Here is a 25265-nt window from a genome sequence, read left to right as displayed (position 1 = left end):
ATCCTTCTGATGAACAACTAACCATAGAAAGTAAAATCTGATCAAGGAATTGATAACTTTGAAAACAATTTATATCAACTTTGATAACTGGGTGGAAAATACTTATGAAAAGGATATTCAACAACTCTGCCACAAGATAGATCATATAAGATAGGATGAATGGGGATGCTGACACAGTCAAAGACTTTTGCATCCCAATGTATATCAATATTAGGAAATTTTCTCAGGCTTCTTGTTAGTAAAAACTGCTCAGGTGCAATAGAAAATTCATTCAGAAGTAAAATCTATTTATGACATTTTATGACTGATGTTCTAGATTTTTCAGTTGTAAGCATAAAATCCATCATAAATATTGGAAAAATGATAGTGAGCTGGTACTTATTTGTGTAAGGATCAAGTATCAACTGCACTTTAGAAGTTCCAAATGTGAAAGTAACAAAGGAATTTGCATGAAATTAATTAATCAATCTTAATTAATTTGTCAAATCATGTTGCATTGTTCATAATGTAGTTGATTTGTTTGCTTTAAACTTTGGAAATGAGTTAATTCAATAATAAAAATCGAATCTGCATTCCTCCTACCATATCCTGAACAAAATAATCAGATATGTTACCTGAATGCTTTGACTTGAGCAAGTGCAGAAGGAAACTCCTTGTTTCTCAAAGATTCAATGAGAGATTGAATGGCAGTCTCCGTGCAAGTTTGCAGGGTTTCAGGGACTTCAACTTCATTACTAATACCTTCTGCCTCTTTCAGACTAGCTTCCAACAAAGCTAGTTCGTCAGACATATTTATCACCTTTAAAAAAAGACGTACATGAAAACCAACTTTCACGTGGTTCTGCCAAACATCACACATGGTACTTACATTAAGTAACTGAAGAACAAAACATGATACACATATTTTAAATATGCCTTAATATCTGATGTGTTTCTGAGAAGGTTAGTATTTATTTCCCATTCCTATTTTCTCTTCAAGTTGGTAGTCTCACAAAATCTTGAATCTCTGCTAGGTAGACTTTCTAAAAGAGCTATGCAGTGTCAATGAAGGAATGGTGATGTATTTTCAACTCTAAATAATCTGAAGTGTTTTTTTTTAAATGGACAAGACAGCTACTTTGAGTTATGATACCAGTCATGAAATTACTGAATATTGAAAGCCAAGAACCTAAATACTCTGTTTTGGCACTCCTTTGCTTAATCATATGCCTCAATTTTATTTATAAATTGTTTCAATTTCTCCATTGATGAACACAATTGTATTTTAATCCATTCTTTTTTAAACAATATTTTCATATAATTTAGGTATCAAAGCCCAGAAGTTGCTGTGTGCCCAAAAAGGTGCTCTATAGGATTATTATGGGGATGTTTGGGGGAAAAAAAATCCAACATAATCAATGATAAAATCCACATGTTTGCTTATACCTTTGGACTGATTATTCAGCTTAAAAAAAAAACAAACTGCTGGTGGAGCTCTGCTGATCAACTGCATTTCTGGAGGCAAAGGGGTAATTGTGATTATCACATTGATAATGCTGTTCCTGATAATTCCTAATTCTAATAATTTTATATCCAGGATGTCAGCAACAAGACAGCATATCAGTGGTGGCAGGAAAGGTAGATTAGCTGAACATTAGCTTAATTTGAATCCTTCTGTCCGTTCACTCTATCAGTATCTTTAGAGTACATGGCCTTCTATTCCATCATCTAAGTCATTAAGACTGAAAATAATTGGAGCCCCAGGTCATTTCCAGTGACATCCATGTGCTTAACGTGGATTCCTTTACAGTGGAGAACCCAAAAGTAGACTGGGTAACTATGTGCTTCTTGTTGCCTGTATCTTTTAATTTTCCACCCACTCTCACTCTTAAACTGTTCTGAGGACCAAAAGGAATTCCAGCACCCCATCTTCTATCTAGGCACACTGTTGAATCCTGATATCTGCAATTCCACATAGCCACTTTTTTCTGATTTCCAGAATCACTTGTGTTTCTGCTTTCCTGTTTGTGTCAAGAGTTGATGAGTTCCAATCTAAGATTATTTACCTGTCACATTAACTATGGTTATCTCTGTCTATAACTTTCAACCAATTTTTTAGGAAGATATATTTTTAAATGGACCACAAAAATATAAATGATCTTTGTGTCTTGAGTGCTGTGGAATGTGAATGTCAAAAGGTATTTATAAACTTTTAATAATCTGATTGCATCAACAAGTTTGACAGTCAGTTGATCTGAGCGACGGAGACTCAGTGCCCCGTCAAAGTAGTTTTGTGGGTCCAGACGATTGGTTAGGATAAGCCAGCTTGTGTTTTTCTGGGCTATGACAGATGTCAGACAGCAATAAGCAACATGGTACATGGCAGGCAGAAGCAAATGGGTAACAAAGCAACTGTGCCAATAATTCATCATCTCTCTCTAAACAAATGCTACCTAACTGCTGAGCATTTCCAGTAATCATTTCAGAAAATTATGGTAATGGTGTCTTTAATATCTCATCTACTTCCTTTAAATCGCTGGGAAGAAAAACAATTGGTCTTGAGAATTGATCACTTTTTAGTGCCCTTATTTACTTCATTACCTTTGTTTTGGTTATTGTAATTTTCGCATATTCCTGTCCTTACTGAAATGTTTGTGTTGTATCTTATATTTTTAAAGGTTTATTTTCATACTTTTATTTTGTAGCTATTACCACTGTTAGATCATTTTGCTGCTTATTTCTATCAGGCACCAGGATCAACACACAGACACCTCACTCTCCATTTACATTAGTGGTACAGATCCTTTTAGCTGCACATTGTTCTTATTTTAGCCATTAGAGTTCTCCCTTTTTCAATGCTCTATTGCAATTTGTCCATTAGCAGATTCGCCCATTTAATGGGTTCCATTTCAGTCTCATCAGTTAGAAGTGAACCTTAATAAAAACGTTAACAAAAACCTGGAATTTCAGCAGCTTTTTAGTTTTCTTCCTTTTGTAGACTATACTGAACTCAGTTTTGCAATAACAGCTAATGTGCTAAATATTTGTGCAAATTTAAGCTCTTAACTTTTAAAGTTTATTACACAGTAGAGATATTGTTCAAGACTATTCTGCTAAAAATGTTTTGTTTAAGCACATTTAACACACTGCAAAGAATAATGAAGTGACTTAAAATGTATTAAAACAATGAAATTTAACGACAGGTTCAGCAGAATGCTGACAGGAAAGGGAAAGTATATCTGGAAGCCATAAAGGGAGTTCATGGGGCTCAAAATGAGGATGAAAAATAAAGGAAAAGCATGTGAAGACCAAAAAAAAAAATCAAGAGATGGTTGAAAGGCTCTGTAATAGAACAAACTGAAATGTAGGCTTGAAAGTATGGTGAAAGTTTCAAATGCAATATATTTCATCAGTTTTTTATAAATTCTGTTGTGTGAGAAAAGAGGAAATTCAATTATGAGAATAACTGTTGTCCAATTGTTAAGTAGCAAGGAAGCTGATTTTAACTAAGTTAGACACAATTGAATTGAAGGTGGATAAGTCACCCTGCCAATGATAGGTAGAGAAAGCATAACACCTGATAGCAGGAATTGTTTACCTCAGCCTCTTTCTTGATCATGTCGACTTGATTTATAAGTTTGCAATAGGCTTGATACAAAAGTAATAGTTGGAAGTGAAGTTTGTATAGCCTTCGACATAACTCCAGCTCCTATAAAAAGTGAACATAGATAAATTAATACCTCGACTTGATACACATGAAATAGTATGATTTAATAGTGAACTTTCTGCAATATTAAAGGTGGTCACTTACTAATGAACAAAGTAATTCCATCTTAAAAAGATTCTGATACGATATAAGCTGATGAAATGCAGATGAAAGCTGAGCCCTTGCATTACACTCACAGTTCCAATTCCAGCAAAGCAAGCATAAAAAAGCACCAATAAAAAGCAGCCAGCATTTGCTATGACAATGTTAACCAATACTAAACATTAATTTCAAATACAGATTTCATGAACAAGGCTCTTAACAAATCTCACTGTGGGACTGATATGTATAGATACTGTACCATGCCTGCACAGATAGGGTGCTTTCAAGTCATGAAGTAAAAAGTAAAATTTTACATTATTTGGTTTATGATTCCTGTGTAGTATTATAACATAAAATATTGTTACTACCCTCAAGAAGGAAGGAGTGCTGGAGTAGGAGAATATGCTCAACTGATTCCACAAAAATGCAACTAGATTCTGACCTGCCACAGAGATAAAGGCCAGCCAGCTACTACTACCTTCCTAGCCATTAGAAGTGACCATTTACGCCATGGCTATTACAGAAATCAAATCCATCAGTCACCCATCCCCTTCTGCAACCCTTGTCACCACCCCATCAAATCTTACCGTAGACACATAAAACTGACAGAGGACCACATTGTAAACCATGTGCAATACAAAGTTTGGAATATAGGTTCCTAAATATCCACCAAATAACACTAGAAATCATAGTTTGAGGTTAAAACGTGGACAAACCATTCCAGTGTTGACACAGGCTGACCCAGTGCATCCTTAGATTGCTCTGGTTGAAATGCACATAATGCATTTCATTGTATGTTTCCATGTACTTGTGATAAATAAGTTAATCTGAATGCTACGTCATGGAAGATGATGAACACACTCAATAAAATTTAATAATATACCCATCAGTATTAGGAAAAAGATTCTTATATCCCATATGAATCTGTAATAGTATTCTTTCTGTGGATTGAACAGTTTACCTTGCAATTCCAGTTTCTAATATTTTTAAGATGTTCTACAAACAAACAGACATTTCACCATTTTACAAAGATTGTAACAAATGCTGCAAAAACACCGGTCAACCACTGTTCTCTGTTTTCTATCACTACGCCAACTTTAGAACTAACTTATCACTCTTCCGTGGATTCCAGCTTTTACATCTACCTTTTGATCATTTTGAACTAAATTAACTAGTCAATTTCTGCTTAACAATTCATTTTTGATTCCAATACTTTTTCTTTCATTGATTTGGTTTGTAATTCTTTAGTTTGCCTGTCTCCCTTTTTAAATAACAGGCAATTAGCAGCCCAGTAGGCACCAAATCATAGAGCACTTTAGCACAAAAACAGACCACCAAATCTGTGCCAACCTGGTTTTCTGCCTAGTCCCACTCACCTGCACTAGACCATAGCCCTCCATATCGCTCTCATCCATGTATCTATCCAAATTTCTCTTAAATGTTACAATTCGCATCTAATCACTTCCACAGGTAGTTCAATCCACACTTGTTCTCCCTCTGGGTAAAGTAATTCTGCTTCAGAATTCCCTTTAAATATCTAAACTTTGACTCTTAATCAATGACCTTGTGTTCTAGTCTCACTCAACCTGAGAGGAAAAAGCATGCGTACTTCCACCTTATCGATACCACTCATAACTTTGCATATTTCTATAAGAACTATATGTCTCGCTTGTGCTCTCCTATGTTCCAGGGAATAAAGTCCTAGAAGCTAGTAAAAATGCCATCTTTACAAGAAAGTTTGGTCTCTAATCAGTCCCATTCTTTCCTTATCCTCATATTCTTGTATAACATCTGTAGATTTTCTTTGATTTAAAAAACATCTCCCATCTTGCTTAAAATCCTGTAACTAAAACGAGGTTATGATTACCGCAACTCTTTAAATTCTGTTCAGCAGTAGCAACATCATATTTGAACATTTATTTCTTCCTTTAATTCACTTGCCTAATACATTATAATCCTTTCATTTTAGGATATGCCATTAAGACCAACCAGAACCCTCTTCAGTCTATTTTCCAACCTTTATTTGTTCTGCTTTCCCAGAGCTCTCATTAATTTACTATCTTATTTTGACTCACCCGCATTTAATGTCTAATTTTCTATGTGCCTTGTTGCATAAAAACAATTTGTTCCCCACACCCTAATTTGACTGAGTCGATAACAATTCGTTAACTAATTTCAGGGAAAAAAATATACATGTAGGATTTGAGGATTACATTGCAGATTGTCACTGGAGGGCAACTCCATAGATAATTTGTGCAATGAGAATTATAGGACTTTTTATATTAACATATTTCAGAATGTATCACAATCAAACTTGTAAGCACGCTAGAATAATGGGCTTGCAGGTAAACATTTAACTATCAACACCAATAAAGTGATCAAATGTTTATTGATTACTATTATATTTAACAAAAAACAATGATGCTTTGCTAAAATATATACAAATAATACCAATATTTTTATTTGTCAACCAGGATTGAAAACTCTGAGAAATGTAGTTCTAACTTGTTAAATATGGAATAATGCATTGTTACCAGTCTATTAAGAGTTCAAACATACTCCAGTATAAGTTTAAACCCCAAGTTCCACTTAATTTTCAAATTCTGATTTCACAATACAATTACAGAGCAATGCAATCAATTAATGTATGCCAAGAAAGCAACTTGAATTTACATATCACTTTTAATGTAGTCAGATTTCTTGCAGTGCTTCACAGGAACATCAAACACAAATAATCAATTATTGTATAGATAAGATGAAACCTAAACATTTCATTGAAACAGTGGGAACAACGTCCAATATTTTTATCAGTGAAATGAGATACATGTAATGGTAAGAGGGAAAAGCCACTTTCTGACTTGGACAGCTGAGCTTCAGTGAGTCAAATCGTTCATTTGTGCACATTTCCAGACTTTATCTGTGTGTTCTTGATGACACCATAGAACACTGGTCTGATTGCCTTCCACTTGAGGTTTCTTTTCTTTCACACATTTGGCATTTACTGCAAAATTACTACAATACTTTCATAACAAATGAGCCACATAATTTATATAAAATTCATTTCACTATAACATCTTAAAGAGATATTAAAGTTGGTAAGATATTAAATGTCACATTAAAAAGGTCACTAATTATTATTCTTTTACTCACTTTGTTCCTCTCTATTTCTCTATTTATTTCATGATTTGTAAAATTTGCTAATGTTTACTGCATTAATTAAATGCCAAGTAGAGAATTTCAGAAAGTTACTGTTAAACAAAATAATTGAAGGAAGTGGAGAGTTAAGAGACAGAAAATTCTGGAATCTGGAGAAAGAAGGACAAACCATTGGAGGACCTCAGCAAGTTAAGCAACATCCGTTGTGGCAGAGGAAGAGTGGACATCTCAGGTTGAGATCATACACTGGGACTGTGTGTAGAGGGAAGTTAGCCAAGGCAGCGGCTGAGACAGGGGCTGGGAGGAAAAGGGTAAGAGCAGGTGAGGTGGGGATAATGGGCAGATGGAGCCATGTGGAGGAGTGGGAAGGCAGTTTAGAGACAGAGGCTGGATGATAATGTGAAACCACACATGGAGGGATGATGGAGGAGGATAGGAAGGGTTGGCCAAGGGAAAATAAACTTAGGTATATAGCTGTGCAGGTGATAAGCAGATTAGAAAGTCATGGGGGTTGGTGAAAGGAAAGGCAAACAAAAGGAATGGGAACAGCAGGAAAAGAACACAGAAGGCATGCCTTCCATGAAATTCATACCACTGAGTTGCAGGCTATCCAGATATGACATCACTGACCTGTTCCCCCATCTCACTCCTCCCTCTCACCTCTTTATACAGGCCATCTTTTCTCTATACTCTCAGTCCTAAAGCAGGGACTCAACTCAAAATATCGACCATCCTTTTTCTCTCCCCCTCCCCCCACAGATGCTGCTCTTCTTGTTGGTCCCTCCAGCAGTTTATTAATTGAAGAAAGTTTTTAAATGCAAAGTCAGTGAGATTTTATATAATGTTGCAACATTTATTTTACAATAAATTATTTTAAAAATGAGGAAACAACTTAAGTACTTTAGGACAAAAGAAAAATTGACCACTATAACCACGATTTCCATCTGTACAGTTAGTGAGAAAACTTCTGATATCTTCACGTACATGTTGATGTATTTTTCTTGTGAAGTTTTATACCATAAAAGATAAAAACTGATTTTGAAGATATACTTAATTACATATTTAAATTAATTATTACATGTTAGTTGGTTCCATATTAAAAGAAAATGAAAGATATTCACCATTTTGCCCTACTTATGATAAAAATGGATAGAAAATAATTGACACTGAGACATTAAGTTTGAGGCTTGGCTTTATTTCTGCCTTATTGTATGTTATTTTATATAAGATGCATCCTAAATTAGTAGAAAAATAAATACTTTCATGAATTTTAAAAATATTTTAGAAATCCTATTTTAAAGATATTTTATGCTTCATAGACAATAATTTCTGTGGTTTCCAAAACTGAGGAATTTCTCTTTCAGGCTTGGACTGGGAAAAGCATATTTGTTTTCCTTGGAGCAAAGATTGAGAGGTAATAAAGATCAGAACTGCCTAGATAGGGTGAATAGAGAGATTTCCACTATCATGAATATATCAAGAACAAAACATCTTTTTAATTCTGTAGTGGTTAAGAGCCAGCATATATTCACTAGACTAACTGGATTCCTTCTACATTATGGGAAATATGAGAATTATAATCAACCCAACCACAGGAAGAGAGATGGAAACAAGTCAATGAAGATTATCCAAAGGAATTAGATAGGCAGTACAGGGAACATATTTTCCAGGAAAAGAAGAGAGCATGGAATTGGAAAGGTTACTTTAATAAGGACCAAATAGCTTCTTTTTCTGTGTAACAATTCTATAGTTTAGAAACTTAATGTAATATTGATAAATACTTTGCAGCCAGTTCATCATTGCCTACTGCTTGAGAAGTCACCAGTGCACATTCTTAAAGCATGTAGCCAGTATTATTAATGTCAGTGCTACTAATACATTAACTTGTCAAGAATAATCAATGTACAGATACACTTGCTTCTGAATCAAACAATCGATGCTATGTAATAACCTCACAACTGAATGCCAGTTCATCAACAGAATAACAAAATCCAATGCATTTTACTTTATTACTGAAGACATTGAACGAAAGGCATTTATTTTTCCTATTTATGTCAAAGATTACAAGGACAATAAGCATATAGGACAAAGAGCATTAACACCATGGAAGCAATAAATAGCTCGGTAGCTGCAAACCATGTATACACGTATGTGAATGATAGCAGGCACATCACAGGGTTATAAATGCAAAGACAGCAAACAAGGTAAGTTTGCAATTCCAACATTGTTAAGATGTCTAGAAGACAAAAACCATCACTTACTGCTAGAACTTCCATTTGCTAAGCAAGAAGATGAAGTCACAAAACAAAGAAAGAAAAGAGATCAAGAATTAGTGACAGTCAAAGAAGCTTCAGTGTCTAGGAACGAATTTACAAACTGTTAACAGTCAAACCCAAATACTGAGTGATGGTTAGCTTCACAGGAATTTCACCTTGTCTAAGTCATTTGAGGCCCTTCAACTAATTAAAAAATATGCAGATTTAACAGTTACTATTTATAAGACATCATTTATGGGTCTGTGGTAAGTTCATAAAACAATATTTCATATTACTGAGCTGTTCAATTACACCAGTCATAAAAATTAGCAGAAGTAGGCCATTTGGCCCTTAGTGCTATTTTCAATATTCAAAGATCAGGGCTGATCTTTCTCAGCACTACTTTCCTGCACTAATCCCATAATACTGATACGTTACTAGCTAAAAAATATTATTGATCTCATATGCAAAGTAAAGCTACAGTTGTGAAATCAGCAAAATCTTATTGTTAAATCAGAATTCCTAAATTGAATTACAACTTTAATAGTAATGCAATGATAAAATTATGAAATTAACATTTCATTCCAATAATGATGGTTTTAATTAATATAATCAACTTCACAGAATTAAGAACAAAAAAGTAAATACTTAAATTTTTGACTTTTTTAAAAAATTCACTTTGGGATTTTGAATGTTTTATATGTCCTACTATTGTTTTCAATAATGTATCTTCAGCACTCTAAACAATTTGTGACAAGGCAGAAGATGTAAATCTTACTGTCAATACAATAATGATTAGAGATTTTTCTAAATAATATCATTGCAGGAATTTAACCATAATAATATTCTTTCAAGTTGCTGTTCTGCTACAAGTTAGTCATAACATTAGCTTTCGGCTGCCAACATGAACAGGAGGTTAGTTTAGATTCTTTCCTCGCTCACCTTTGGATTAGAATTTAGGCCATCAATTACATTATCAGTTAAATCTTGAGTTCACTGTAAATCAATTATCTTAACATTATTAGTTGGAACAATGCTCTCTTAAATAATAGAAAGCATGAAAAACTGAAAAAAACAAGAATAATCTTGTTGAATTCTTTAAAGAATTGGCAGAGAAGACAAGGGAAAGCAGTAGATGCATTATCTGGATTTTCAAGAGAGATTTGATAGACTCACAACTGCAATTAGTGCACTTGGAGTCAGGAAAGAGGAAGGAGGACTCTGGAACTGAGAACAAGAGGTGCTGAGAGAGGCCAATCAGTCTGACAGGTCCATAGGCAGTATATGGACCACTGCTAAGATCAATTTACATGAATAATTTGGAAGGACATGAAACAAAATTTCAAAATTTGGAGGGTAATTAATATTGGCAGGAAAACTGTGAAAATATATACAAAATGATACTAATCATCCTGTGAGGATGCTGCTTGAATAATAAATGTTTGTGGGATAAAGAATTGAAAGAAATAATGGTTAAAGCAAGTTAATATGATAAACATATCCAGATGATATAATACATTATACCTGCTGTTCATGACATATGACCTGTGGGTCTGTCCCGCCTAGACACACTGATCATGCAATTTCATGTCTGCCCCGTCTGTTGTTCACCTTATTAGCTGCCCTGCCATAGATTTACCAATTGTTCAGTAAGTCTCCAGGACAGCTCCAACTTCTTGAAAGAGTAACTCGTGACATCAGAGTGAAGCGCGTGGAAACCAGGCTGCTACTGTGGTGGCTATCGGTGAGGACCTGAGATTGAACTTGACTATAGTAAAGCCAATAACCAAGTGCAATGACTTCGGTGGTGCCAGGCTGGCAAATTTTCACAATTAATCAATATTATTTCTATTCATATTCACACTCAGTATTAATTTATTAGATGTTGCAGTTCATTTTCCAACATTTAAAAAATCTTCCCACGTGAACCAGGTGATTTTAGGGGAATGTGGGAACCAGGAGGGTTCCAATGAGTAGAAAGGAGTGCAGTAAAGATCTCCCGGTGAGCCAGGTGGCAAACTACAGTGATTTCAGAAACTTTCAACCCTGACTGATTTTCTAGGTCCATTCAGACCATATCCAAATTTAACTCCGCACCAAGGTATTTTTTGTACTGCAGCAGGCATGGATATGTCACTGTAAAATAGATAGAGCACTGGTGTGCATAGGTCTGGTCTGTACTGTATAACTGTGGGTGTATTTGATGGGCACAAGTCTAGCAAGGTAGAAAAGAGAAAATCAGTGAAGCAGCAAGAGCTATGGTATTTGTGTCTTAAAGATATTTTAAAAATTGCTAAAAGATCATGTATGATTAAGCTAAAACATGTTTTTTTTTCAAAAATGATCTTGAGAAATGGTTTTGATTAGAAATCTCATCCTCCACACTGAAGAGTGGTGCACCATTGAATTAATTGTATCAAACCTTTGTTAGAGCATAGTTGAGAGTTCCATTCTCCATATTATGAAAAGATACTGGTCTAAATTAAAACTAGCTCATCCTACATGGTCATTCCCCTGTAGATTTTAAATTTGATAATTAAAATATAAATTTGATCACGTTCTTAGCAAATCTGCTTCCACAATATGAAATAAAAGCATATTTACTTTTGTAACATTTTTCTAATGTTACAAAATCCTTTTGTAAAATATTTTATTAAAAGAGATTTTCAGCATTTAAGGCAGCAATACCAAAACCTTATAAACAACAATGAATAGTAAGCAACAACAGAATTTGAAAACTAACAAAATATTTGGCTCAGATGGAATTTAACTCTTAAGTTCTATAACATTTTAAGCAGGTTCAATATTTTGCTCTAATAATCAGATTCAATGCCAGATCAGTGAACTTTCAGATAATACTTAACAAAGTACCTTACAAAATTTCAAGTACAAGATATTTGAAGTGCAACAGCGTGTCTCAGAGCTTGCTACATTTGAAACCAAATAACTTGGAGAGTTGGAAGTGAAAATCCCTGAAGCCAGGGATAGATTCAATATGTCTTGCTACACTGTATATTTGAGTTTGAATGCAGGAAACACACTCTTGAAAACTGCTGAAAAAGGAAAGGACATTTGCCTTTAGGAAAATATAGCCCATTTATCAGAATGATGAGGAAACTTAGATGCAGTTTGATGTGGATAAAAGTTAGATAATATATTTTGTGGAAACAAAATAAGAAATGGAAGTACAAACCCCATTTCCAGAAAAGTTGGGATATTTTCCAAAATGCAATAAAAACAAAAATCTGTGATATGTCAATTCACGTGAACCTTTATTTAACTGACAAAAGTACAAAGAAAAGATTTTCAATAGTTTTACTGACCAACTTAATTATATTTTGTAAACATACACAAATTTAGAATTTGAAGGCTGCAACACACTCAACAAAAGTTGGGACATTTCCAAAGTCAGCACATCCCTTCTTCCCAAAACTGTTCACTATACTCAAGTACGGCCTCACCAGTGCTTAATAAGGTCTCAACATCACATCCTTGCTTTTATATTCTAGTCCTCTTGAAATGAATGCTAACATTGTATTTGCCTTCCTCACCATCGACTCAAGCTGCAAATTAACCTGCATGAGGAATCCCACTTTCTCTCCACTTAGAAGATAATCTATGCTTTTACTTCTTCTACCTAAGTGCATGACCACATACTTCCACACACTGCATTCCATCTGCCACTTCTTTGCCCATTCTCCGAATCTGTTTGAACTGTTCTGTAGCCTCTCTACTTCCTTAAAACTACCTGCCCCTCCACCTATCTTCGTATCGTCCCCAAACTTGGTCACAAAGCCATCAATTCTGTCATCCAAATCATTGACATATAATATAAAAAGAAGTGGTCCCAACACAGATCCCTGTGGAATACCATTGGTCATCGGCAGCCAACTGGAAAAGGCTCCCTTTATTCCTACACTTTGCCTCCTGCCAATCAGCCAATGCTCTATCCATGCTAGAATCTTTCCTGTAATACCATGGGCTCTTAACTTGTTAAGCAGCTTCACTGTGTGGCGCCTTGTCAAAGGTCTTCCGAAAATCCAACTACACAACATCCACCAATTCACCTTCGTCTATCCTGCTTGTTATTTCTTCAAATAATTCCAACAGATTTGCCAGGCAACATTTTCCCTTAAGGAAACCTTGCTGACTATGGCCTATTTTATCATGTGCCTCCATGTACCCTGACACCTCACTCTTAACAATCAACTCCAACATCTTCCAAATTACTGGGATCAGACTAACTGATCTATAATTTCCTTTGTTCTGCCCCTCACCCTTCTTGAAGAGTGGAGTGACATTTGCGATTTTCCATTCCTCTGGAACCATGCCAGAATCAATGATTCTTGAAAGATCATTACTAATGCCTCCACAATCTCTTCAGCCACCTCTTTCAGAATATAGAGACTAAACAGTACTGTTTATAATTCCCTGAAAATCTTTGTGCAGCTATTAAAAATATTGATAGCATCCATGGATTTATAACTAGAAGCATAAACTAATAATGATTCAGTTTAGAGTGCTTCATTATAGAAAGGCAATGAGAGTCATAGGGGAGTGTACAGGGTAAATTTATTAGGGTCATTTCAAGGATGGAATATTTTAGGGAATGCAAATACTGGTGCTATTTACAAATGGACATAAGTTAAATGGCAATTACTTGCAAATGGGAAAAGGAATGACCTTATGATCAAGCCTATTCCATTCAATAAGGTAGTATCTGATCTGTGACTCAATTACTTGATCCATCCCCTTAAAAACCTTTCATTAACAGCACTTTGAAGCACTTCCTTACACACTCAACTGTAGATCTTAGAAGCAGCCAAAGCAAATCTGACCATATCACAAATATTTAATCCTTTCCAGGTATTGCTGTTAATAACTATCTTTTAGTAACCCATCTTGAAATGTTTGAAAAATGTTCACTATTTGGTTTAACATAATTTCCCAACATGTTCAAAGGGGGAGCATCTTTCTGTATAATTCTACAACAAAGAGAATTGGCAGTCTGCTTGAGAGGACACAACGTTAATTTGGTTAATGTAATCTTGATAGCATAGCATACACATAACAGGTAAAGTGTTGCTTCTGAGAAAGCAGCTAACTAATTTCTCTCTGTTAAGTCAACAACCAATTAACAATGCTTACATGAAACTCATCCATTCACCTTTCAGAATGGTCATCAACAAAGCAATGATGAAGGGGTGCAGAGGAATATCAATGAGCTTGTTTCTCCTGCTTGAGACAGGGTGCACAAACATGGTACTCCTGGAATTAGATGGAAATCGAACGCAAGGTTTGTACATTTGTGATTAAGCCAATAATTGCTCTCCATTATGGCTGGCATCATGAAGAAAATAAGGAGTGGTTGCAGGAATGGACAAGCTGTGTAAACTGGCAAGAGATCTGAAACTGCTGAATAAATATGGCCTGACAAGCAACATGAGTGAATGCTAGAATCAGATATAACAGAGTCGAGGAAAGTATAGCAATACAATGAATGAAAATCACTTGAAGATTGCAGCTCCTACTCGGGTTTAGTGGACCACTCAAGTCACATTCTGTCTGTCTATGCTTGTCTTCTTTATTTGAAGAAAGTACAGTCACAAAGGGGGTTATTGTGGAATTATTTTACAAAGGGCTAATTGGCACAAACTCAAGAATATTTTTGAAGTGTTATGAAAAACTGCATTTTCCTAAAATCTACTTGTTTTCACCAAACACAAAACAAGTTACTTTGGAATGTTAAACAGGATAAATTCTTTTTGTTCAAGGCCAGAGACATGGATTGGTAATTGCAAAGAGTCTGGAGTACTTAATTTAGTCCTTGGCTCATAAAATAGAACATATGAACAGAGACAGTTAAGCAGATGCTTTAATTCTCAATTCTATTCTCTATTATGATTTCGGCCTTTTACACTATGGGTCTCCTGTCCTTAGCTATCTACAGTACAGTGGATCAAGGCCTATTCCTGTATCTGAAGATATGATGTTCAAAACAACTTACACACATTTTGTGGTCCCAACCAGGGATTTTTGGAAGGCTTTGGCATAACCTCTACCATTTTCTAGTCAAGACAAGGCTGGCATTCTATTTGTTTTCTTTATCTGATCATGCCATTTTAAGCTGGAATTTTCTTTTGGTTATGAACTTGTTAACATTGAGAGTGTATGAGCCAAAACAAATGACCTTGCACTTGCCTGTACTGAAATCCATTTACCACAATCAGTCTGCTTGTTTAATCTTTTAATATCTCTTTGTAATTTAATGCTATAGTACTTACAAAGCCATTTATCTTTGTGACATCAAATTTGGATACATGGCTTTTAATCATGAATAGTAAAACACGAATAGCTGCAGCCGCAATACTTATTGTGACAAAAGACCACAAGGCACACTCTGTCAATTTGAGTACCTATCCAATGCTACTCTCTGACTCCCACCACTCAGGCATTTTATAATCTTTAATAACATGTCTTCATTTCCATGAGATTTTTATTTAGCTAACAATAATTTTGTTCACTATCAAGTCCAAATTTTATCTCTACAGACATGTTCTTGTCTACTACTCCAGCTATCCCTTCAAAAAGAAAAATTCTCATCTGGTTCACTAGGCCAGATCTAGACTGTACATATCCATTGGGTGCTTGCAGATCAAAGTGTCTTGTACCCTGCCTTAGTATAATCATGTTTTTGATGTAATGAACTAACATACACAGCTTACTGACCCAACAAATAAAACAAACATCATGAGAATTTCAAAGATGTATCACTATGGTGTTAGTACTTTTTTTTTGCTAAATTTGGTAGGAGAGCCATATGGCTGTGAAAATTTGTTACTTAAAAAAAAACTACTAGGGAACACATGAGTTAGCGAGGAAACTCTATAAGTCCAAAATGAATAAGATGGCAAAAAAAGGTGGAAGAATTCTTGTTGAAGGATGAAATGTTTTGTAAGGGGAGGTGGCGAGACAATTACTTATGAAAGGATCATGGATATTTTTATTTTGCAAAAGACATAAGGTTAAAGAAAAATACAGGGTATTGCATGTTTTCAAATGCCTTAGCGAAGCTGGTAGAGACACAATGAGCTAGGCAGCTTTCTTCTGTGCTACATAACAGGATGGTTATAAATATCAACACTGAACATTTATGGATGTTATATAGTTCATCAATACAGCAATGTAAAATTTATTGAAATCACTTAATTCCAAATTTCTTCAATACATGAATTTAAATTACCAAACTTAATACAGTTGAAATAATGAATGGGCCTGTTAGGATTCTGAGAACACATTGCCAATAATGCAGTTAAAAAATGACATATTCTGAATTGAAGGCAGCCAATTTTCTATGGCAGTATCTTACTTCTCACAGCGAATTGTCATCCTTTAACTTATGCCTGTATCTAAGGATGAATAATAGCACTGTTGATATGACTGATTAACAAATCCTATTTGTATTATGGAAAAACAAAGTGAAAGGCAACTGAATCTGTTTCTTTCGCAAATTACATATATGACTTGATAAACAAACTTATTAGAACTTTCAGTGGAAAATTATCAACCAGATATTAACTCTAATTCATTTCAGGGACTTTATGTAGTTCTAAGGTAGCCATATCTACTTGTCTAAACCTAACTTTAAATCCACATTAAGCTAAACATAGTCAAGATATGGATCAAAAAGCTATAAAGTATTATTCACAAATAAATTATGATGCCACAGCAAATTCATCATATTTACAGATAAAAAATAGGCATATTTATATAACACACATAATTCCCAAAGGGTAGGCCACAGCTTGCTTTCCTATAGGCTCAATTTTTAATAAAGATAGTAACAGTGGTTTCAGCTACAGGAGGAAATCTGTACAATTATCTACACTAGTGAAAATGATACCAACAATATATAATAAATTTTTGAATAATCAACTTGTACGGGATAAAAACAGCTACCATAAAGTCTTTGGTCTGGGGAATTACACCTTCAAATATTTAAACTAAAGCCCAGCCTTCTAGTTCTTCTAAGTGCTCCTCCTTAACATCAATGAGCAGAAAGATTAATGCATCATATGGGAGTAGGGATGGAGTGCGAGAAGAATGGAAAAATGCAGACCCTCACCTGAGCACCTCTATTGATTCTTTGGAGATTATCCCCTGCACCAAAAGTCCTTTTACAGTTTTCCAGCCACTGCATTAAGAAAATTTTTAAAAATCAATTAAGTCAAAAGTTTAAAATGTACCCAGTCACTGAAAACTTCAATAATGTAATTACTTGTAGATAAATTATGCATAACCAGACCAAGAAATCCCTCGTAGAGCAAAACCAACACACTACTTAAACACCCCCAAATCACAACATTCCCAGTCACTGATAAACCTTACCTGCTGGTCAATCAAGACTATTAAGCAAAGTAAGCTGAGAATATTCAGCTACCACTCTATGAATAACAGCTTCAATAGCATCATTGCTGAAGCTGTCCTCCAGGATCCCGTTTATCAGAACACGAGTGAAAGTGGTTTTGAAGGGTCACTGAACTGAAACTCTGCTTTGCATTCCATACTTGCTGCCTAAGCTTCTGCTTTATTTCAGAATTCCAGCATCTGCATATTCATACTAAAATTACTTGATTATTGATGACACAGTTGAGTTAAAAGTTTGAATACTTGAGTACTTAAAAATGGGTGTGACATCATTTCCTAGTGACTAAATACTTAAGGTATACCCACAGAATTCCACCCAAGGAATCATAATTGTAAATTCAAATGATGTATTTCTTCAGGAGGGAAAACAGATGCCCACCCCAGCAGCTTTGGGTATGTACTGATAGTTTATTGTGTATATACACAATAGGTACATGTCCCAAAACCAGCTCTGCTGAAAAACACTATTTTCAGTGACAGGCAAGGAAGACAATTCTTCATCTAATCAATTTAAGTAGTTCACCAGAATCAACCAATTATATGTGATGGCTTGTGCAAGAATCAACAGAATACTTCATAGAGTAAGGAGACTTTTAGAAGACTTTCGCTCCCTGTTGAAAATAATGTGTGGAAGATCTATTCCTGTACCCAGATGATCTATTCTAATTGATAGACTTAAAATAATTGGTACTTTTGAAAATAAGGTCTAATAATATTTTTCATGCAAAGTTCTTATAACTTGTCAAGGAGAAATGGTAATTTTAATCTTATGTGCAATATTGTTTCCTTATGGACATGTATGTAAGGTATTTACCACCAACCCTGCTCAAAATGTCAACTTTTGGTGACTGATAAGAGATAAAAATTTTCATCTAATCAACTTAAGTCTATTGGATTCATTCAATTATATTCGATGGCTTGTGAAAGAATGATGGAGCACTCCAGAAAGGAAGGGTCTGTTTAATAAGTGAATGGATTTTAAGTTCCATTAGTAAATCTTAATATGCTTGCTCTATGACCTAACTTAATTGAAGAGTAAATTTATGAGTCAACAGAGTAGCTTGTAAAATATAGCAGATCCTCTTGTCACCGTACTCCACCGGTCAAATGCTAAAGGTGACAATGCTGATTTTGTTGCCAGAGAAACAGAAATGGGAGCATGGAAGAGAAGAATTTGATTTGCATAATTTATATATGTATGTGGCATTCATGACTATTGATTCAGTTTATTTATCAAACTATCTCAATTTCTTTATAGAAAACTTTTACCAGTGAATCTGCAAGAAAATGAATCTCAGGGTTGTAAATGGTGATATAGTGTAGTTTGATAATAAATTTACTTTGAACTTTTAGAATAGGTTATATAACTGTTCGAATCAAGCACACATACACTATTGTCCATGTTGGGAAAGTAACTAAACTTAAGGAACTGGAAATCTGAAGCTAAAAACTCTTGAAAATATTCAGCTATTCAGACAGCAACTGTTGAAAAAGAGAATTAATGTCTGGTCAATAACCTTTCATCAGAATGATTAGGTCAGGAATCGAACATGGGAGATACAAATCACAATAGAAGTAAAACATTGTAAATGCTAGAAAAGTAAAATAAAAACAAACAATGCTTAAAAAAAAGTGGTTCAAGGTATCATCATTCTTTCCCATGGAACTGCAGGAAAAAAAAAGCAGCACCCACATTATTACCTCTTCACACATTCCTAACACTTCTTTCAGATTATTCTCTAGTACCTCTTCAAATTTAATGCACTACATTAGGTTGTTCATAATGTAGTTTTCTCTGAATGGGAAAACCAAATGCAAATTAGGTGTTCACTTAGCCAAACACATTTGCTCATTCCACAAGGTTAATCCTGGACTTCAATTCTTTCATTCCCAACTTGACTCACCATTCCAGTGAAGCCCAATAATAGAATCACATCTTCCAACTTGGCTCTTTACAGCTCTAACGAATGAATATAGCATTCTATGTTTTCAGATAACTACCCTTTTGCATTGTATTGGAAAAGTCAACAACCTATAATATTAACTATTTGTGTTGCTTTGCAGATGCTGCCTGAGTTTTTTCAGCATCTCTTCAAATTCTCAGGATTTCCTGCGCATTTTTAAAAAATACTGGAACAGAGTGGTTAAAGTCTTCTTTCTCTCTCCTCTGCCTTCATTCATCTCCTTCTGTTCCCATATCCTCCAGAAATAAGATTAAGGAGGCAGCACAGGATATTTGGCTCTTTGCACTGCTCTGCCATTCAGTAAAATCATGGCTGATCTTTTACCTCAGCATCATTTTCCAGCTCTGACCGCGTATCATTTGATTCCATTAATATCCAAAAACCTATCAACCTTTATCTTGAATATACTCAGTGACTGAGCCTTCATAGCCCTCTTCAGAAGAAAATTTTAAAGATTGACTTCTTCTGTCTGCTTTGAGTAGTTGACTCCTCCTTCTGGGACAGTGGTTCCTAATTCTAGACACTCCAGGAATGGGCAAACATCAACTTAAACTTAATTGTCAATCAACCATATGGAGGAATACAACCAAATGAAATAGTGTTCCTTTGGGGCCAAAGTGCAATACACAGTACCACCAGTCACACACCACACATATAATTATGATAATTGAAAGACATAGTTACAAAAAAATGTGTACTTCAATGAGATCATTTCTCATTCTTTTAAACTCAAGATCGGACACGGCCAGAATGCCTCACCTTTTTTGGGGCTCTACTGTGGAGGGGAAGGAGCATGTGATTCACAAATAAAAATTCTCTGTTAAATTGATCAAAATCTCTGGTTGTAATACTCATTTATGTGAACAAAGGATTTAGGGCTGAATACTTTTACATGGCTCTGTAGATATATCAAAGCTGTGTGCAGAATCAATTTTTTAAGCTTCTCCCGAAGTAGTCAAAATTCAATTTATTCTTTTAAGAATCTTGCCAGGTAATCAGCTTATTGCAGTTTAAGTAGATTAAGGAGGACATTAATTTAGATGCCCTTTTTCACATTGCTTCCAGAATTTGAATATCCTCATTTCAATGCACTAAGCAGGTCTCTACATAGCATTCCAGCTGTTTCTTTCGCAATGCCATATAGCGATTTACCATCACCTCCTGAAGTTTTTTATTTCTCTGTCTACTTGTACTTAAATCCTGTAAACCTTTGTTACTGATACTGCATTACAGTAGTGTTGATTTCTGGAATTTATCCATTAATACCACTAGACTTTTCCCTCCATTATATCAATGGCAAAGAGGCAATAACTTTATATTATCGCTGTTACATTCCCTTCCCAAGTTATATATTAACCTCTTGATAATAGCACTTCCACTCCTCCAGTCCACCACCTTCCAAACCTACAGGGAAAGGATGGAACAGTACAGGAACCATGGTGTACAAAGGCGGTTGAAAATCTAGTCAAGAAGAAAAGAAAAGCTTACGAAGGGTTCAAAAAACTAGGTAATGATAGGGTTCCAGAAGATTATAAGGCTAGCAGGAAGGAGCTTAAGAATTGAAATTAAGAGAGCCAGAAGGGGCCATGTGAAGGCCTTGGCGAGTAGGATCAAGGAAAACCCAAGGCATTCTTCAAGTATGTGAACAGCAAGAGGATAAGAGGTGAGAGAATAGGACCAATCAAGTGTGACAGTGGGAAAGTGTGTATGGAACTGGAGGAGGTAGCAGAGGTACATAATGTATACTTTGCTTCAGTATTCACTACGGAAAAGGACCTTGGCGATTGTAGGGATGACTTACTGCAGACTTAAAAGCTTGAGCATATAGACATTAAGAAAGAGGATGTGCTGGAGATTTTGGAAAGCATCAAGTTGGATAAGTCACTGGGACCAGACAAAATATACCCCAGGCTACTGTGGGAATTGAGGGAGGAGATTGCTGAGCCTTTGGCAATGATCTTTGCATCATCAATGGGGACGGGAAAGTTTCTAGAAGAATGGAGGGTTGCAGATTTTGGTGAATTAATTGAAAACAAGAGATCCTCCAACTTTCTACATCAACAAATTGGCGAGTTGGTAAGGTAACATAGTATATTGCACCTGAGGAAAGCTAGCATAGTAATTACAAAGGGGATGATTACTTTTTCAGCCTCACAAGGTTGGTTTGTGGCTATTTCAATTTAGAAAATGAGACAGTGAAAAGTGAAAATAGTTATGGGGGCTGAATACTTTTTCAAGACACTGCGTTTTGTGCGTAGCGGAATAAATACCTGGGCTGGACTTTCAAAGGAGGCAATTGAGTGTGACACTGTTGAAACTTTTGGGTGAAAATAAGACTTTCTGAGATATGGAAAACAAGGGTTCATTTGTTCTGGTAATGCTAGATTGACTGCAGACACTTTGCAGTTTTCTTTATTATTGTTCTTCATGATTCACTCCCAATACTGTAGACATAATCTTGTCAAGTTCTCCTTTAATAGATAGTGATAGTATACATTTTTGTTTTTTCTCCAAGCCTACCCAACCTTCAACAAGTCTGTAGACCAAAAGTGGATAAATTACTCTAAGTAAACATCCAAGAGAGATTCGGGCTGCTTGTTTCAACTTACTGATCTCACCAACCTCCAACCATGCTGTAAGTATAGTTTTGACAGAAAAAGTTTTAACCACCCCAGCAGGTCAAAAAATATTGATTCCTAATTATGAACCATACACTGCAATTCATACAAAGGAAAATGTAGATGAGATCTTCGAGTTTGTAAGTATCACAATAACAACCTAAACAACAGATGGTCTGAATAAAAGCTAACCCTAAAAATAACTGATGATCTGTTGCAGATGTATAGAATAAACAAAGTTTATTTGATATCACCTAAAGGAACAGATTATGTGCCTTTACATGAATTAAGCAGTGTAAAATGTATAAATAAACATCATGCATTCTGCTGTGGAAGATTTAATAAGTTCTATTGTATTTCTAATACTTGGTGTTCTAAAGAAAGTGCATCAATTCTTCACAATGTTAAAAATCTGCTCAATTTCACAATCCTACTGGCATGTACTGTTTAACAGAGGGAAAAGGAATTTGGTTAAGCTGAAGTATCATTTTTTAAAAAAAAACTGCATTCCATATATTTGAAATACTCTAAGTCTGATTATAAACACTGTCCTACACAAATCAAAAGAAACTGCAAATATACAGTAAATGTAGCTCACCTGCTCAGCTCCCTCCCTTTTGGCATTGTAGGTATCCAAATGTTCCTGTAGCTCTAACACACTAAACTTTAATGTCTCTAACAATCCACATGAGACAAGCTGTAAGAAAATACACAACATGTTTTTACACTTCATGTATTTAAATAAAATAAAATAGATGTTCTGTGCCAGAACAATGTCAAAAACTGAGGAACACACTCTGCTTCTTAGTCTGTATCCAGTGGATAAGAGGGGAAAACAGAAATGCAAATTAGTATGCAAGATCATGAACTGTTGTGGTGAAATGGATTCAGATTATCCTCCCATCAATGGAGTAGTGCACTATGCAATTTTAGCAAGGGTCAGGAATGAATTATCTGCCACAAGACTCTGACACTGGTCTCGGATAGAAATGTTCTCAGGTGCATCTATTTCAATGCAAGGAGTATTGAATGCAATGCAAGGCAGATGAGTTTAGGGCGTGGATTGGCACGTGGGATTATGATGTTATTGCTATTAGTGAGACTTGGTTGCAGGAGGTGCAGGACTGGCAGCTTAATGTTCCGGGGTTCGGTTGATTCAGACGTGATAGAGGGGGAGGGATGAAAGGGACAGGAGTGGCATTACTAGTCTGGGAAAATATCACAACTATGCATAGACAGGATAGCCCGGAGGGCTTGTCTACAGAGGCCATATGGGTGGAGCTGAGGAACAGAAAAGGTGCGACCACACTAATAGGGTTGTATTATAGACTGCCCAATAGTCAGAGAGAATTGGAGGAGAAAATCTGTAGAGAGATAGCAGACCGATGTAAGAAACAGAAAGTTGTAAGAGTAGGGGATTTTAACTTTCCACATATTGACTGGGACTCCCACACTGTGAAAGGGCTAGATGGCTTGGAGTTTGTCAAATGTGTTCAGGAAAGTTTTCTAAATCAATATACAAAGGTACCTACGAGAGAGGATGCAATACTTGATCCAGAGAATCTAGGGAACCAGACAGGTCAGGTGACAGAAGTATGTGTAGGTGAACACTTTGGGTCCAGTGACCATAATGTCATTAGTTTCAAGTTAATTATGGATAAGGATAGGTCTGGTCCTCGCGTTGAGGTTCTAAACTGGAGAAGAGCCAACTTTGTGGAAATGAGAAAGGATCAAGGAAGAGTGGATCGGGATAAGTTGTTTTCTGGCAAGGATGTGTTCAGTAAGTGGAAGACCTTCAAAGGTGAAATTTTGGGAGTGCAGAGTTTGTATGCTCCTGCCAGGATTATAGGCAAAGTTAACAGGCATAGGGAACCTTGGTTTTCAAGGGATATTGGCAATCTGGTTAAGAAAAAGAGAGAGGTGTATAGCAGGTATAGGCAACAAGGAACAAATGAGGTACTTGAAGAGTATAGAAAATGTAAGAAAATACTAAAGGAGGAAATCAGGAAGGCAAAAAGACATGAGGTTGCTTTGACAGATAATGTAAAGGTAATCCCGAAGGGTTTCTGTAAATATGTTAAGAGTAAAAGGAGAAGAAGGGACAAAATTGGTCCCCTAGAAGATCAGAATGGTCGTCTATGTGTGGAGCCTCATGAGATGGGGGAGATCTTAAACAGTTTTTTTGCATCAGTATTTACTCAGGAAACTGGCATAGTGTATATGGAAGGAAGGGAAACAAGCAGCAGTGTCATGGAACATATAGAGATTAAAGAGGAGGAGGTGCTTGCTGCTTTACAGGGAATAAAGGTAGATAAATCCCCCGGGCCTGACATGATATTTCCTCGGACCTTGAGAGAGACTAGTGTAGAAAATTGCAGGGGCCCTGGCAGAAATATTTAAAATGTCCTTAGCCATGGGTGCGGTGCTGGAGGATTGGAGGGCAGCTCATGTTATTCCGTTGCTTAAAAAAGGCTCCAAAAGTACAGGCCAGTGAACCTGACATCAGTAGTAGGTAAATTATTGGAAGGTGTTCTGAGAGATCGGACATACAAGTATTTGGACAGCCAAGGGCTGATTAACGATAGTCAGCATGGCTTTGTGCATGGTAAATCGTGTTTAATGAATCTTGTAGAGTTTTTCGAGGAGGTTACCAAGAAAGTAGATGAAGGAAAGGTTGCGGATGTTGTCTACATCAGGGGACCCCAACCTTTTTTTGCACTGCGGACCGGTTTCATATTGACAATATTCTTGTGGACCGGCCGACCGGGGGTGGGGGGGGGGGGGGGTGGTAGGGTTGCCAACGGACAAGAGTAGCAGTCAAGTACATTGGGTTTACCCAGAGAAAGACTACAATGACCATGAAGTCTTGCGCGGGCATATGTGCGCATGCGTGACTTGCGCATTCGTGTACGTGCCTATTTTTTTCTACAAATCGCTTTTGCCGATTCTGTTCGGGGGGGGGGGTTAACCACAACTGGAATATAGGTGATAAGTGGCTAATACACTCAATTTCGTTTCTAAAAGGGTTTATCTAACAAATTTAATATTAAACACACAG

General features: G+C 35.9%; 1 protein-coding gene across 17 annotated transcripts in view; it reads right to left on the bottom strand.

Annotated features, from left to right (window-relative positions):
• The window catches only part of fryl (furry homolog, like), a 372606-nt gene that overhangs the window by 3396 nt on the left and 343945 nt on the right, over positions 1-25265 (bottom strand). For 11 of the 17 annotated variants that reach the window (XM_072252739.1, XM_072252740.1, XM_072252728.1 and 8 more), the window contains 5 exons: positions 22806-22904; positions 17324-17392; positions 9205-9222; positions 3578-3688; positions 615-799 (listed from right to left, as the gene is read on the bottom strand). In XM_072252739.1, coding sequence (XP_072108840.1) covers positions 615-799; positions 3578-3688; positions 9205-9222; positions 17324-17392; positions 22806-22904 — 482 coding nt within the window. Of the gene's footprint in view, positions 1-614; positions 800-3577; positions 3689-9204; positions 9223-17323; positions 17393-22805; positions 22905-25265 lie in introns of those variants that run through there. The other 6 variants (XM_072252731.1, XM_072252733.1, XM_072252745.1 and 3 more) reach the window with 2 other exon arrangements.

The sequence above is a fragment of the Mobula birostris genome, chromosome 3 (assembly GCF_030028105.1).
Source record: "Mobula birostris isolate sMobBir1 chromosome 3, sMobBir1.hap1, whole genome shotgun sequence".
Lineage (NCBI taxonomy): Eukaryota > Metazoa > Chordata > Chondrichthyes > Myliobatiformes > Myliobatidae > Mobula > Mobula birostris.
Note: the sequence above shows the minus strand (reverse complement) of the source record. Positions and strands in the feature narration are given on the sequence as shown.